This window comes from Limanda limanda, chromosome 10 (assembly GCF_963576545.1).
Source record: "Limanda limanda chromosome 10, fLimLim1.1, whole genome shotgun sequence".
In the NCBI taxonomy this organism is placed as follows: Eukaryota; Metazoa; Chordata; class Actinopteri; order Pleuronectiformes; family Pleuronectidae; genus Limanda; species Limanda limanda.
This window is the reverse complement of record NC_083645.1, coordinates 13,649,549-13,666,391: the sequence shown is the minus strand read 5'-3', so window position 1 is coordinate 13,666,391 and position 16,843 is coordinate 13,649,549. Positions and strand designations below refer to the sequence as shown.

The window sequence follows — 16,843 nt, the reverse complement described above, 5'->3', positions numbered from 1 at the left end:
CTTGTTCTACCTGAACAAACAATAGTTTTGGATGCATCATTACAACAGGGATTTTTGCATCCAAAAATGTAACACGTTGAGTTTAGGAATTGTTAGCACAGAGTTGTATACATGCTACAGAAACTGCTAAATTAATAATAAATAATAATTACATATGACAACCAAGGGAGAAAAGAAAAAAAAAGAAAATGAGAAACAATATTAAATTAAGTTTGGGCCAAGATTTAATGCAAAACTTACTAATGTATCCTTCATTCAGAGTGGGAAGCCCTCACCAAATTAGCATCACTGCAGTGTCAAAGGATACTTGTTGTTCATACTCCATTGACTTTTTCGCATGCTAACTGCTCAACAATCAGCCATAATTGGCTGCACCTAATGACACCAACGCACATTAGGAGATTATAATGAATTAGTCATGAACATAATTTATACAACTTAACAGAAAAAATATTTTAAGACTTGTCAAGCTGATTTGCATATTTTTTAAAACACCGATCATTATTTAGTCTTCATTGGTTTTCGAAATAATACGTTGGGACTGACATGTATATAAAAACATAATGGCGAGAAAGAGAGACACAGACTGAGGGGATTGAAAAGAGAGGGAGGGAGGGAGACAAAAGATAAAGGGGGACGAGGTGAATGTTAAGCAGGGGTTCAGGGAGGAGAAAGGATAAAAAGGATGCAGTGGATGGATGACTGCAGGAGAGGGAGTAGAAATTAGTGTTTTGGCCTCTTTAGGCCAGTCACCAGCCAGCTAAGCAGGCAGCTGACCAGTTTAGGTGTTATCATGACTCCCTCACAGGCTCTATATTGACCGACTCCGGGGGAAAGCAGGAGGGAGGGAGCCAGAGAAGTGGGGGGACTGGGAGGTGATAATTGGCGATATGCTTACCTGGCGAGGAGCCTGCAACCCCCAGCAGGCCACACAATGACGCACACACCTGCCTGCAATCTTATATGCCAGGACAAGCTTTAACTCCCACAAACCCCCACCTACACTGCACACACACACACACACACACATATAAACACACATATAAACACACACACACACACACACACACACAGGTAGATTGACATTAGAGTAAAACCAATCCGGAGGTCTCTCCTATGGAATACTAATATGGCTGCCCTTGCCAGCTGACCTCTTATAGGCCAAACAGGCTGTCCGTCAAACTAATGGGGCGGAACGCTGGCATATTGCTTTCCCACAATCCCTCAGCAGAGCTAGGACACTCATTTACTTCAGTCAGCTTGTTGCCAAGGCAACATTTAGGATGGGTCTGGTGGTGGATGCACACACACACATGCACACTGCTTCACACTCAGTTGTATATGCAGACACACTAGAATGCACATATACCACACGTATGCACACAGACATGCAGCAACGTGTTAAATCCGACTGCTTACTAACTTACTAACACACACACACACACACACATTTTTGTATGCGGCCGCGACACTGACAGTATTGCTCTATATGGAAGGTACACTAAGTGCTCTTTGTTGCTCGTCTCATCTCAGAGCCCCAAAACCAATCTTCTGCTCCCTCCCTTCATTCACAATACATGCTCCGTTGTTCATTTATTCCAAAGGCAAGCAGACAAGCCTACCCTGCTCCCGTATTTTTCTCCTCATCCACACAAGGAGAGAGCAGTGAGAGAGAGAGAGAGAGAGGTGCAGACACACGGGGACAAGAGCCGAGAGAGTGCAGGGCATCAAAACCCATCCTTGCTCTGGAGGATTGATTATAGATGTCAGCACACACAAATTCATCCTGGCTTTTTCAGCTCTGTACGAAATCCAGCAAGGGAGGATTTTGTTCTTTTTTTAACCCCCACCAAAAATAAATAAATATAAAAAGCTAAGTGGATGAAATTTTAATTGGGATTGTGCTCATCTATTGTGTGCTGGATATGGATGTCTTGCAACACCTAAGCCAATCAAAAGCCTGCGGTGTTTTCATGGCTGGTTCACATCCTGTGCACTCTGTCCCCACAGACCCCAAGTCTCTAATACCAGCTGTCTGTTCCTCTCTGTTTGCAACGTGCGGCTACATTTGATCGGGAACTTGTTATTATTCAATTGCAGCACATCACAGCAGGCGAGGGCTTTGGATATATGATTCCATTTGCTGCACATATGACTTGAGATGTGATGCTGTGACAACGCTGAAATGATTTTCGACTTTTTAATCTTAATCAGAGCACAATACCTGCGTGTCAGATATTAGCATTAAAACAGTTATTTATTGCTTTATTCTTTCCTCCTGTCTACAGCTAAATCATAAACCATACAACTGCCACAGTATTACCCCAAAACTTCAAGCTGTTTCTCATTTCAGTAGAGATTGTTGGTAGTGAAGAAAGTTAAAAAAAATTAAATAACTAAATTACACATATTTTGATCTTGGAAAGCCATCTCTACTGCAAACCTAGCTGCAGTCACACCAATATAACTGAGAATTCATGAGCTCAAACACGGACCTCGCACTGCAGTAAGACTTCTCTTCAGTAATGAGAGTGAAACAAGTCCCTGGGAGCCCACTATCGCTCAGAATGACAGCGTAAATAAAAAATGTGAGCACAGTTCAGCACCTGATACAAACAAACATTCAAGCAGGGGCCTGATCATGAACAATACACTTTCCCGGACAGGTGCAATACATTTCAATTCAATGGGTAAAATCCAACACTGAACAACAAATAAAAACGGTTTGGATATCTACATGACCGCGCTCTTGTTAATCCCTTTCATCAAGTACAAACCCAACTTGAACTCTGAAGTGTCTTCAATCTTTCCCTGAGAGATGGGAAAACAGATTTATCATTGATACAGAATTAGCTAAAATAGGAACACGGGACTCCAATCAGCAAAAGTCAAAGGATTGCTGTGTGTGGTGGATTCAAAAGACAAGGAGAAGTTTCTGAACAACTTTTCTGCATTGGAGAAAAAGGTCAAATACTTGTGGGTGTGGGTGGGCTTAAATATACCAGCATTTCTCAGTGGATGACTAGGAAAAAAAGTCCTATTAACTGATGAATACAAGTTTTCGATTAAGTTACAGGATGGTGTATGTAAGCAGACAAATAAAGTCTGGAGGGGTTTGGTTGGACAACTGCACTGAACTGACTCCCCCCTGACCTAGGAGAAATTGTGCTCCAATCCTCAGAGACATCCTAGTTTGAAATTTTGTGGATGAGGATTCAAACTGCAGCTGGATAATGACCCTGAACGCAGCTCAAAGCTTCACCAAAACCACTTGAAGACACTAGGAGACAGATGGGTCCATACTCGTATGTGCTGCTCTCAGACATGAACTGAACTCTGCACAGTCTCCTGAAATTATCCAGAGGGGCTGTGTGAGGGTGTGTGTGTCAGGAGCTAAAGAGAGTTTATAGCCCCCTAGAAAATTATCCGGGAAGTGTCAGAGTGAGCCCATGTGAGAATAGAGCAGGATAATGTCCGAAGAATTCAGAGCCAGCAAATGTATGTGTTGTTCGACATTTCTAACATATGACAAAGAAAACATATATCTCAGGATATATATTTCAGCCATACACGTAGAAGATGGCAAGGAAGAAGTCAATTTTCAAAGACAACGAGATTCAAGAGCTTTCGGTGATAAGGTCAGGCCTGAATGCGCCAGACATTTTACTCTGGCTGTGAACACATCTGACTCGGACGTTCTCCCGCTGCGTTATTGATATTTGAAAAGCAAAGTCCGAGGACATGCACCGCCAATCATCATGAGTTCATATCTGAAAAGGGCTATAGACTTTACTCCAGTCGCCTCACCTCCATCCCATTGAAAATGTATGGGGGCAGCTGAAAACTGAGAAAGACCTGAATTCTGTGACATCCCAAGAAGCTCTTTGGTACATTGTCAAATCATGGTGAGATAACTTGGGTCAGCAGGGAGTCCATGCCAGATAAAGTGCGTGCTATCATTGAAGCGAACGAGGACAAACCACACACTTAAGATATTCTGAAATTAAAAAAAACCCAACTGGCAATGAATTATAACTTGCAATGGAATAATTTGTATGAGGTTCGAAACCAATGCATAATAGATTTATGTTGACTAGTGGTCTCAAGTTCATTGTAGCTGTCTGCCCGACTGAACTGAATGTCCTGACTGTCTCACCGACCCCCAATCATCATCATGGGCTTGCTTTCCCATTTGGAAAATCAATCAAAGCAGTGAAACGTTGAAATTGCAGATAAGCTCTGGAATAAATGAGCAACAGCAGCCAGTGGACATAGAAAAAGGTTAATTTCCTGCCCTTGAGTTTGATGTTGAAGCGCTGCCTGAGCCTGGTCCTCCTCTAGATTGAAGTGAGAAAACAATGTCGGCAGGTGAGCATTTGATCTTACTGAATGACATTTACCCAGGTACCCTTGAGACTGAGTAGTAGAGCACTGTAAAGACCTTTTGTTGCCTCTTGTCTGATGAAAAAACACACTCACTGAAGCCGAATGAACACTTGGTTATTCAGGGCACTTTGATGTTTACCCACTGATTTCTGTGCGTCTTTCTCCCCACTTAGCTCTCTTAAAAACAAGATAGAACCTTCAGTGCTTTCTCTTTCTTCTTCTACTTCTGGCTCTAACCATCAACTCCCTCTCATCTCTCTTGTTTATTCTATTCTTCTCCCTATCTCTACGCTTACGTCTCTCTCTAATTAACACCTACTGCAGGCTCTGCCTTAGCAAACCCCTGAGGACAGAGCTGGAAAGAGAGACACAGAGAGTAGAAACATGAAGAGACAGATGAGAGGAGTCAACTGCGCAGCTGAGAAATGTGCAGAGAAATAAAAGATGAAAAAAAAAAACAGATGCAGATGGTGGTTGGTCGACAGGTAGCCTCATTCAGTGGACACTTTTAAAATGAAAACAGATGTTGTCATTAAATTAAACGCAATAAAAATAAATGGAAAATAATGAATTAAAATAGCATAACCAATGCAAACAACATAATGTCTGTGTGTGTGTGTGTGTGTGTGTGTGTGCGCGTGTTTAGTCTGGTTTTGTTATTTTACATAGACACACACAGTTTGACGACACACAGTCACAGGCTCTCTTGAAACCATCTGTCTTTGTAGAACCATCAGAGACTTCAGGACAACATCAAACGCTGCTGCAGATCTCGAGGTGCTTGACTACATACAAAGTGTGTATGTGTGTGTGTGTGTGTGTGTGTGTGTGTGTGTGTGTCTGTGTCTGTCTGGGTATGAAGCCACAGGACACAAGGGTGTGCAGTCCATTTTTATGGCTCGAGGCTCAGCTGGTGTATATCAGTAAGGCTGGAGCTCCAGTGTGTTTGTGTGCGTGTGCGCGTGTGTGTTTGTGTGGATGCAAAGGACTTAATAGTTTCATCAGGACCCTTGATACAAGCAAATATAATGCTATGAATTGAAATAAGAATGCACATGCACGCACACACATTCACAGAGGAAGGTTAAAAATGGCGTTGCAAATGTGATGGTCTAAGAGACGAAAGCTGTTTGTCCAAATGAAGAGAAAGAAAACAACCACAGGCAAATACACCAGCACCCAAGATTTGCAACCATCAACCGTGTGTGTGTGTGTGTGTGCGTATTTGAGCAAATGTGGCTGCCGCATTAGTAGTACAGATTTATTACAAGTATCGATTAACCACGGACGTCCAACATCACACGCACGCAGCAAAGCACTGAGTCAACAATACACTGAAAAATGACTGTTTATATCCACAGCACTCCACACCCATAAATTATGAACTATCGACTTTGCACCTGCGTGCGCACACACACACACACACACACACACACACACACACACACACACACACACACACACACACACACACACACACACACACACACACACACACACACACACACACACACACACACACACACACACACACACACACACACACACACACACACACACACACACACACACACACACGTACTCAGAACACCTGCCACAACAAAGAGCTACCTGCTACCAAACACAAAGAATTAACAGACAGATAGACAACACACACACATACACACACCCACCCACCCTTTGGCTAGCAATTTGCACTGCATCATCTGATTAAAAAAAGTACGACATTTCCAATAATTTAGTGCCCAGACTGGATTATTTGCACCACAAAGCATGAGAAACAGCTGAGGCCGACGAGTGCCTTGGCAGCACCGGAGCTCACAAAAAACGGAGCAGGCAGGTTGTGACTTACCTCCACCTCCACCGAGCAGAGTCTTGTTGGCTGAAAGAAAAACAAGACACAGAAATTATTAATGAAAAAAAAACCTTTAGAAAAATATTTTACAATTAATTTCAATAGACAAATCAGTCAAACAATGAATCATCTTGTGGAAGACCAGAACATAAGTTGCTAGGTCAAAATAAATTTGGCTTTACAGAAGGAGCATGCTGATATTCTCTGGTTCTAGTATTTTATGAAGTTGCTTTACAGTCATTAGGTTGGATTTATTTAATAATGAGACATATGGTTTCAATTTCAATCATTCAAGTCCTTTCAATTGTTTTTCACTTTCTCAGTCCATTTAACCTGTATAAAACATAATTCGTTCATTAACTGATCAGATGATCGTCAGACAATTAACCGGCAATTATTTTGTTAATCAACTATTTATTTTGTTTCCCCAAGCAAAAAATGTATCTGGATTTTCTACATTGGTATCTTATCATTGTAAATTTTATATATTTGAGGTTTTGAACTGTTGGTCTGACAAAAACAAATGAAATAATTTTGAGGAAGGTTTTTTAATTAATTATTCATCAAGATATGAATTGATAAAGAATAGAATAATTTATTAAAGTATTTATAACAAACCACTGCTGAATTCACCTTTTGTAGTTTTACTTGCATGCAACAGAAGATTTTCCACTTCCTGAGTTACTGTGTGTGTGTATGTGTGTTTGTGTGAGTGTGTGTGTGTGCGTGCTGGTCTGAAAATAACATTTAGCATTTGCTTGTATACTGTCTATGGTGATAAACATGCTCCACGTTTGTCCTTCACAACATCATTTTGTTATTGGCGTCAGCGTTTCTCACTGATTCGCGCCACCGCTGGTTTCGCCAACCAGCGAGTTAATTGCGTTCACCTGACATTGCAGGTGTAACTCAGTCCTTGTCAGATGGACAGAATGGAAACCAGTTGGCTTCAGGTCCCTTCACTGGGGACTGATAACAGCTGTACAATAAGAATGAATAGCCTCAATGGCGGCAAAGCTAATAATTATACTCATGCTTAAACTACAGACCAAAGGAAAATAAATAATTGAGTGATAAGAAAGTGACAAGGGAAACATGGTACAATTCGTCTTTTAATTATTAAAAAAGTCATTCATACAGGAATTTTCCACCTGGATAACAAGCAGGTGATTAAAGCTTAAATACAATAACAATAAAATTAGCTATTTTTGCCAGGCAACGAAAGTATTGAATTACTGCTGCTAGCCTGGCTGCTGTGTGCCAGATCATTACACCATCCCAGTTTGAATGAAGCCCCGGCACATGTTTAAAGAGTGTAAATTGCTGGCTTGGTGACAGGGCTGGATTCGGCTGACATATGCGATATCCAAGAGTTGTTCCTCTCCCGCATATCCATAAACACACAGTGGAGTCTGCAGCGCTAGCCCAAGGACATCTGCTGTGCGTTCAGGAAACTGAAACCTGACGACTGAGTCATAAAATAAAAAAGCCCTGTTTTTCTATTCTTTCTCTGCACATGAATCTGATTTTGAGTTCGCCGTGACCGTTTAATGAAAATCTGCAAGGGACAGTTACAATGTTATGTCAGAACTCACAGGGGATTTCTCCATATTCGTTTATCTTTTTTTGAGTGGGAAATTTGCCAAATGGGAACTTGCTCACATAATGTATCAGCCAAGTTGGTTTAAGAGAAGGAGAAACAGAGTGTAAATCCCACAGCTGCCTTCTTCTCTCAAGAATCATTTTCACAATCCCTCATCGCCTCATTATTGGTGAATCTCACTTAATTTCAGCCTTTAAACACACTATACTTCTCCATGTATGTGTGAACCACAGTTTCATTAGCATCTCCCTATGTGAATATCGCCACTCTGTCAGTTGGAAAATGTGCAGCTCAGTACGGTGTGAATTTATTTAATGTGACAGTGTGAGACTGTTCCAGGTGCACAGCTTGTTTAAGAGCTGATAGATCTTATGATGAACTGAAATAAAATTCATTCAGGTGTAAAAAGAGCAGACAAATAAAATGTCTCCATTACAGTAAGACTCCCATTCTCCCATTTGCTGATGAGCTGCAGGCTGTACATAGAGTAATATCAGACACTGGGCCCTGTTAATACTCGTACATGCGCCCGAGGCCATGTGAAATACATTTGAACCTGAGTGATGAAAGACTCTCATATTAAGAAAAGACACTGCATTGAAACCATACTTTATTACAATGTGATCGTTGGAGTGAACCAGTGGGTTTGCCTGATACACCAGGACGGAGCTGAAGCTACAGACATGCCAACAGCTGTGTTTCAAGTCTGGGGCTGCATCCCACTGAGGCTGCATGGGAAGACCGATTGCGTCACAGCAGCAGGACGGGACTGTGCCATTTCGAAAGCTCCTTCAAATGCAGCCGACAAATGCGTCCCTCCATCCCTGAGAAATGAAGGCTCCAACAGGTGGATCCGACAGGTGCTAAGACTAATTGTGCTTCAGGGATGACCTTTTGTTTACAAGAGGAAATGGTGCTGACAGCTAAATATCCAATACTTGAGTATAACACTTCTACTCAACTGAAGAGCAAACAGTAAAGGGGGTGTTAAAATGTTGTTGTTGCGTCCAAGAGCAATAAGGGAGGGATGAGCTGGTGACGCCAATCACAAAAGTCCTCTGTGGACCAGACCGCCTCATTTCAGTTCGGGCAAGAACCTGAACCCCTAGAAAAGCTGCTGTGTATAAAACTGATGTATGAATGTCGGTGTGAATGGGTGGATGCATAATGTACTGTAAAGCACTTTGAGTGGACTAGAAAAGCTCCATATAAATATATTTATTATTTCAGATTTTTTACAGTTCCCAATGCAAACCTATAATTTCTTGGATATTCAACTTTTGCTTTAAATGGATTCTCTGGACTATCCACTGCACTTATTTCATCAGAACAATGCAGAGTTACATCAGGCCATCCCCTTTGTCTTTTACTGCGAATACTGTTAAACTACCATGAATGAAACCCTCTGCTTCCTTCAGGATTTGCAGCCATCTCTTTAAGAGGCTTTTAGTGAGAATAAAGATGATTTGTTGACAGTAGCAAAACATTAATCAGCAGAAGGCAAATAAGAAAATACTGGAGTTAATTGTAGTGTGAAAAAACTATTTAGAAACAGGAACTGAGAACATTAGAAGGGTAATCTGACTGCTGTTGTACTAATTGATTTACTGTGTGCTGGTACCAAGGCTACTAAATTACAAACAAAGGCAGTATTTAGTTTTATTTTACTGTATATCTGCATTTATGGAGAAATAGGTTTTTTTCAGGCTTAATAGGATTCATTGAGTGTAAAGTGTTTTTGTAGTTGATTTCTCAGAGAATAATTTATAAATCTTAATGAAAAAAAAAAGCAATGTTTAGGGGACTGAAGGGAAAACATTTATTTTGTTAATTGTCAATTAAATTATTGAGCCTGTGTAGTTGTTCTTTTTAGAACAAAGTAACAGGTTTTAACTTTGTAATTGAATATTGTGTTATGAAACCAGCGACTGTCTCACTCTAAAAGGTGGTCAACTGCTTAATCATCTGGACCATGTGGATAAAACCTGCCCATATATAAAAAACACTAAGGCTTTACCTTTACTGCACTTCACTGCCTGATGCTTTTACTGTTGTGTATCTATTTATGATGTTTAATGCATTTCAGGTTTTATCTTGTGATGCAGTGTTGAAATGTAATTTTTGTTCTACATTTGCTTTCCTTCTCTGCCCTGTCTACATCTATGCCAGTTGATTTCCCAAAATGTCATTGCAATAAAACCCGGAGAACACACTCCAAGTGATAGTGAAATTTCTCCAGTGAGGAAAAAAAGGGCTCTCGTGTTACTCATAACGCAACATGTTTTATAGCTGCATCACCCTCTGGGTTTCCAACGCTGCCATCAGTGTTGAAATTTGTAAAAATTGGCTCCTCAGCAATGGATTCCCCCATCAAAACTGATGAGCGCCTGCTGCAAAAAGCCCCTCTCTTTCTTTCTGAGAGACATTGTAGAGATGTTTTGGATTATTAATTTTTTTCCTGCAATATCTTCTCCATTGTAGCTGCTGAAAATTTCCCAGTGAGAGTTGACACTGTCTGTGTCTGGAAAGTTATCATCAGAAACATGTAAAATATACTTCCAAAGAATAACAAAACTGCCCCAGAATTGCAGCGTTCATGTTTATGCAGCATATAATTTATGAATTTGCATGAGCTGAACATTTCCACACTCATCTATCTACTAATGACAGAAATCTCGTCCCTGTCTGTCTGTCTGTCTGTCTGTCTGAATGTGGACGGCATATCTCCAGAAGCATTCATCGTATCTGCTTCACACTCTGTATGTGTATTGTTAAAATCCCAAGGAAGCTTCAGATTTCTGCAGACTGAGTTCGGCAGTTGGTCTTTACTTTGCCGCGGCTCAATTACTGCAAATCACAAGTAAAGTTTCAAAAAGAAAGCTGCAACCAGCATCACCACAGACCAAGCAACCAAGCAGCACTCTAGTTCATCCAATTAAACATATATCGATATGAATAAGAGCAACATCCTAAACAAATGTCAGGCTCTACTGTACTGTAGGTTTAAAACATAATGCTTGTTGTATTATCTAAGTGGCTATTTTGATTGAAATCAGCTCTACACAAAACAAAGCAAAAATTATATTTCTGTGTCAGCTTTGATGCTTCAGGTAACGGTGGGAAGTTCAGTAAAGATAAAAGTGATGTTAATGATTTTAACAGTGTAGCAGAGCCAAAACACATGTGCCATGATTTGAAATATTATGAAAAAATGTCACTGTTTCCAACAGCAATGTAAACAGTGAATACAGCTCATCCACCAGAACTCAGGTTCAATTGTTTTACCAGGGAACTCTGATGTGTATTTTGACTTCTTATTTTGGTCCATGTCTCATCCACTAACAAGGAAGAGGTAGGGTCTATAACCTGTGCTGCAGAAGGTCTCCAGGGCGGCAATCAAGACAAGTCATCCATCTCTATACACAGTCTATGGACTCAACATGGCCGAACAACCTCTTAAACCTCTCTGACGTCAGCTTCAGCGGGCTGTGTCCAAGACCCTCATTGTGTTTAGAGCCGAGGAGAAACCACGAAAGCCATCTAAGGAGACTCTGTCTCACAGCACCTGTATCCCCACTTGTACAACCTAATGAATCAAGACACAGACATGCAGCAGACACTTTGTTCTAGGAGAAGGAGTAGAGAGGCAGTGCCATCCAGCCAGGAGGAGGCTATGAAAGCCAGCTACTCTCCCCACCTTTGTGTGTGGAGCCTCCAAACAGGTGTAAACACCTCCGCCTTCAGACAAGGTCAGACAACACGTGTTCCTTCTGGCTTGTTTCGAGGATTCTGAACCGAACTGATGCTCTTCTCTATCTTTCTGCTGTGTGACAATAACAGATGAGCATATAATTGCACACAGCTGGCTGCCATGGGAAAAGCTACAATCTCACAAGCTATTTTCATTTATTTCACCTTTCAGAAAAGGTGTTGAGTTCAAATTAAAGTTGCAAGTGTTACAAGGAATTAACTTTGATATTATCTCATCATTCTAAAGTCCTGTTGCTAGTAATCTTAAATCGTGGAATTGCATGATTATTCAGATTGTCTCATGTATGGTGCAATCAACATGTACCCATGTAACAATTCTCTTCCAGACTGCGAGCCCGGTGGGGAAACAAAGGCATCAAAGCAACCAAAATACTCATGTGTATGCACAATCACGGAGTCGCACAGATCGGGACACACAGGCCGTGCGCACACACACACACACACACACACACAAGTACACAGGAGGGTGCACACACAGATAGGCTACACCACAGCAGCAGCGGCCTCACATACACACAAATGCAGACAGAGGCATTTTGGTGTTTGGGTAACCATGGCGACGGCAAGGCCCAAAGGTTTGTTACTGAAACCTAGTTAATTAGAGAGAGAGAGATAGAGAGAGAGCGAGATAGAGCGTGAGAGAGAGAGACAGAGAGAGAGCGAGAGTAATGTCAATGCTCCAGGGAAGATGTTTCACCATCTGTTAAAACCCACATGTATCTTCTACCCGGTCAAGTGTGAAGTGAGTGTAACTGCGAGTGCGTGTTTGAGGCGTGCGCACGTGCACTGGCCACAGTTGCTGTAGAGGCAAAAACAATAACACGCTCTCCCATGGGGCTCTATACAGGGAAGCTGACAGTTTACTTTTTCTTATTGGTATTAGATGACTTATTGTTATAGCTAATACTCAAAAGCTAAATTAAGCCAGCTAGCATCTGCCGCCGAGACACACCAATTATCAGAGTGGAGCAGGGATCAGGGTGATAAGTTATACAACTACACACAGAGTGAGAGCGGGGGGGAAAGAGGGAGGGACGGAGGGTAAGTTGACAGGGAGGAAGTGGAGGAGGAGGAGGAGGAGAGTGCTAGGTGTCGGGGGACAGGGGAAGGGCTCGGGGAAGGGGAGAGAGAGCGATGGCGAGGGAGGGAGGGAGGGAGGGGGGACGGAGAGTGAGTGAGAGAGACAGAGACGGAGTGAAAAGAGAGTTGAGGCAGGAGAAGGGAGACGCAGGACTAAATTTGCCGGGAACATAAAACAACAAGATGGAGTGTACTACTACTTTCTTGGGAGGTAAGTAATCATACTGAGGGGGGAGAGGGACACATAGGGGAGAGAAGGGGGGGGGGGGGGGGGGGAGTGTTGGATAGATTGATGCATCAGTGAAGGACAAGAGCTAAGCGCCTAATACCTGGCCAAACAGAGGAGCAAGAGGAGGAATAAGTTGGCTGTGATAGAGAGACTACCAAGAGGGCAAAGCACATGTCTGCTCCAGATGATAAGATAAAGGTGTGTGTGTGTATTATAAAAAATAAGGAAATGAGTGGTGATGATGAACAGAAGCAAATCTCCTTCACGTAAAGCTCTGACTTTAAACAGTGTGTTTGCTTTCTGTGGCCCTCCATCTTATTTTTCTAACCCTCCACTCTCTGTACCTCTTATTCCCCAGGCCCCAGTGCAACCTGTTTGTGTATTCCTCCCTCTCCATCCCTCCCTCTCCCCTCACTGGTCTTAACCACCATTACACCTCTTTCAGTCTTTTAATTTCTTGCTATGATTTAGTTGGTCCACTTGAGAATGCCAATCAATTTGCTGGTGTCCTTAAGGAAAAGGAGACAAAGCTGCACCGATATGGTGCAGGATGAGTGCAGCCACAGTTCTGCACCTTTATCTGAGATTAAATGTGAAGATTGGAGGAATAAGTGGATTTTTTTTACAGCAGAGGGAGGTTGAAAGATTAAAGGAAGAAAGTGAACACACAACAGAGCAGAAAAATACCTAGATAAATGATTTTGCTTTCAACAGCAAACCCTCCTGTAGCTGATCAGGTTTGTAATGATGGGGGATTCACTAATGGCTGCCCCACCCTGAACTAAACACACAGTGCAGCTGGGCCAGTGCAGTGCTGCATAATTAATCGATGATTGTAAAAAAAATAAACAAGTCTGTTTTCATTTTGAATAGGAAATCCATCTTGTTGTAGTTCCTTTTGTCTGCTGCTCACTTTGAACGTGTTTTTAAGCTTACTCTATTCTTATTCACACCTTGATAGAAGGGACCCTTATTTCACCTCATGATTAGATGCAGTGAACGGTGTTTCATCTTTTTAACACAAACAAATCATCATATTCAGATTTACTGACACAAATCTACAGTTGAGGTACAACAAAAAAAGCTGGAGGAAAAGTTTGCATTTGTTTGTTTGAAGTTAATGTTTAAAGAGACACGATAATCTAAACAATAATAATTGCCAATATTTTTTTACCATGTGAAGCAAAAGCAATTTTTTCTTCTCTTTAGCGGCGTTTCCATTGTATAACATGCCCAGTCCATTTATATATACACATAAAAGTGATTGGTGGAAAGCATTAATTAAGAAAGAAATAACTGTTTCCGATTTTTACTACTGGACTGTTTCTGGGTTTTTCTGTTGGTAAGACCATGCTAATAATTTAACAACATCAATATTTATTCTTTGCCAATCAGTGATTGACATTTAACATGATTTTCAACATGTTATAATTTAAAATTTGACATTTTAATTTAATGAACAATTGTACCCCGAGTTCTAAAGTTGGTTATCAATATATTTTCAGTTTGTTGTGTTTGCTCTAGCATTTTGTTACATTTCTCTACCATAGGCTCTTTATCAGCTTGACTCCTAATGGGCCCTGAGTCATTTCCAGATGTTTGACAACACTGACCAATCTTTCTTATATGATCCTACACATGAAAAGGAGGGACCTCATTTTTGACTAATTTTGTTCAGCGATTCTCAAAGATATAAAGATCCTTCTGCAGCTCAGTGGTGTTTAAAGCTAGAGTCTTTGCATCCATGTCACACATAAAGCTCCCCCCCTCCACATGTGAACAAAGGCCTGGGAGATATTTTTCAAGACAGTCTATGCTTTAATTAAATTGTATGTGATTCTGTGTGAATTTAGTAGATCCTAATATTCCAGTACAGCTTGTCATTCCTTTTATTGGCACAGACATACAGGATGCCACTTAAGAATATGACCAACATGCAGAGCACTGAGCATGATGACAACTTGGAGATAAACCTTTTATTTTGCCTTCTCTGGTCCAATTAGAGGTGAACATCTTGCCAGTGTTTGGCGATGAATGTTACCACTGTGTTTAACTTACAAATATCAGTGCATAACATCTACCATTTAATAGAGTGTGAATCAAATAACTGAACTTTCTCTGAAACATTATGTACAATCATTAGAAATCTCATCAATATCAAATTAATATTTGATAAGTTGTGACAACAGTTTTATTCTCACCCTCATCAGTTCATCAATCATTAGACTATTGTCTTTTCGGTGTTGTTTATATGAATGAGTTTTTTGGGCATTTAAAGGGATTGTGCAGCTAACATAGTTTAACCTACTTTTACTTATAATTGCCTCTACAGGGCTATTCAATTGATACTATGTGGGATAAGTAGACTGTAATTTACGGCATGTGTACTAATAGTTCCTGCAGGACTATTGCTGCAATTTTTTATGGAAGAAACTGTAAATTTGTAAAATACTCCATATACCAACTCATCCTGCTTTTGTATGATGAGCAGAACTATATGACAATATGCAAAACAGCAGCACTACAATCAATAAATGTAAGGGTGTGTGTCTCTGGAGAGATGAATAAACACTTCCTCGTTATGACCATAACAAAAACTGACTATTAATTAGTATTTGCATTATGAATATGATTTGCATTATACTGTATTATTCAGATGTTCACTTTAGTGTGTCCACCCTCATTACCCATTACAAAATAAAACTGGTCACATAGCACATTAATATGTAAGGGGTTTCTATAAACATTTTTTGAAGCTGAAGGATAAATCAGCCAATTTTACCTCAGGGCATGGTATCAGTGTCCATACACTTGAATGTCACCTTAGTAACAATACACTGCAGTACAGGCATGCAAGATCCTGTATGTTTGTGATCATTTAGAAACAAAGTAAATATTTTGTTAGTTCGAATGTTTGCTCATGTTGTGCTCATGTGCTGCTGTAAAAAATTATTCCAGCTCATCATTCAGTTTTGAAATTCTCAATACTGATGTCAGTGCCACACATTTATTCTGTTGGGAGTAATACAGTCTCTTTCTAAATGTGGCAGTTTGACTTTGGGATTCACTTGAATTGAATTAGACTAAATCTTGGGAAGCGATCTCTGGCATGGCGCCAGAGGGTGCTGGTGGTGCAGCTGCACTCGCACCCAGGGCCCCAAGTGGCCCACGCCGTGGCTACAGATGCTCTGTGTGCAGATGAGCACTGCACGTAAAGTTGTGTTTGAGTGGGTGTTGAGACATGGTAGGGTTGTGTCGGCATTTTGTAGGTCTGCCATGTTCTCCCAGCGAAGGCTACACCTAATATTGCTGTGTATGCTATGCAGCAGCCAGAAGGCTAATCGTGGTCAGTCTTTTGTGACATAACAGCTCAAAGGTAGTAAATGCTAATTAATTGAGAGGTTTGCCTCCAAGGCAAATAAAAATCATTGGTCACAAAGTCTGAATAAAAACACACAATAACAATTAAACTTGTGTCATTAGCTAAGAACACACCCTCAGGAACCTTATCTTTGATACCCCAGTCTTACGATGCCACTGATACGATCAGTGTCACACTGGTCTGTGTGTTTTAATTTAAACTCAGAACCAGGTTACTCTCTACATTACTGCCAAACATGTGAGCAAGCTTTTTCCTTTCCTCAAGGAATAAAATCCACTCATTCTCCTTCTGAAGGGGCTTCAGAAATGGACTGCATGTGGGTGGGCCCCGAGCTCCAGCTACACTGTGTGTTGCTTTGTGTGTGGCCTTGTGTACTCGCTTTTTTTCCACCTTTTCCAGCAAGAACACTGACCTTTAAAGGACCAGTAGAAAACATGGGGACCAAAGCCTGGTCCTAAATGATTTAAGTAAGTTCAGAGAAGGGTTAGGGACAACAAAATGAAGCTGAAAATGTGAACTGAACTGATCTTTAAAAGA

General features: G+C 41.0%; 1 protein-coding gene across 2 annotated transcripts in view; it reads right to left on the bottom strand.

Annotated features, from left to right (window-relative positions):
- Positions 1-16,843, bottom strand: part of macrod1 (mono-ADP ribosylhydrolase 1) — a 111,013-nt gene that overhangs the window by 41,097 nt on the left and 53,073 nt on the right. For both annotated transcript variants that reach the window (XM_061079882.1, XM_061079883.1), the window contains exon 4: positions 6,239-6,268. In XM_061079882.1, coding sequence (XP_060935865.1) covers positions 6,239-6,268 — 30 coding nt within the window. The remainder of the gene's footprint in view (positions 1-6,238; positions 6,269-16,843) is intronic.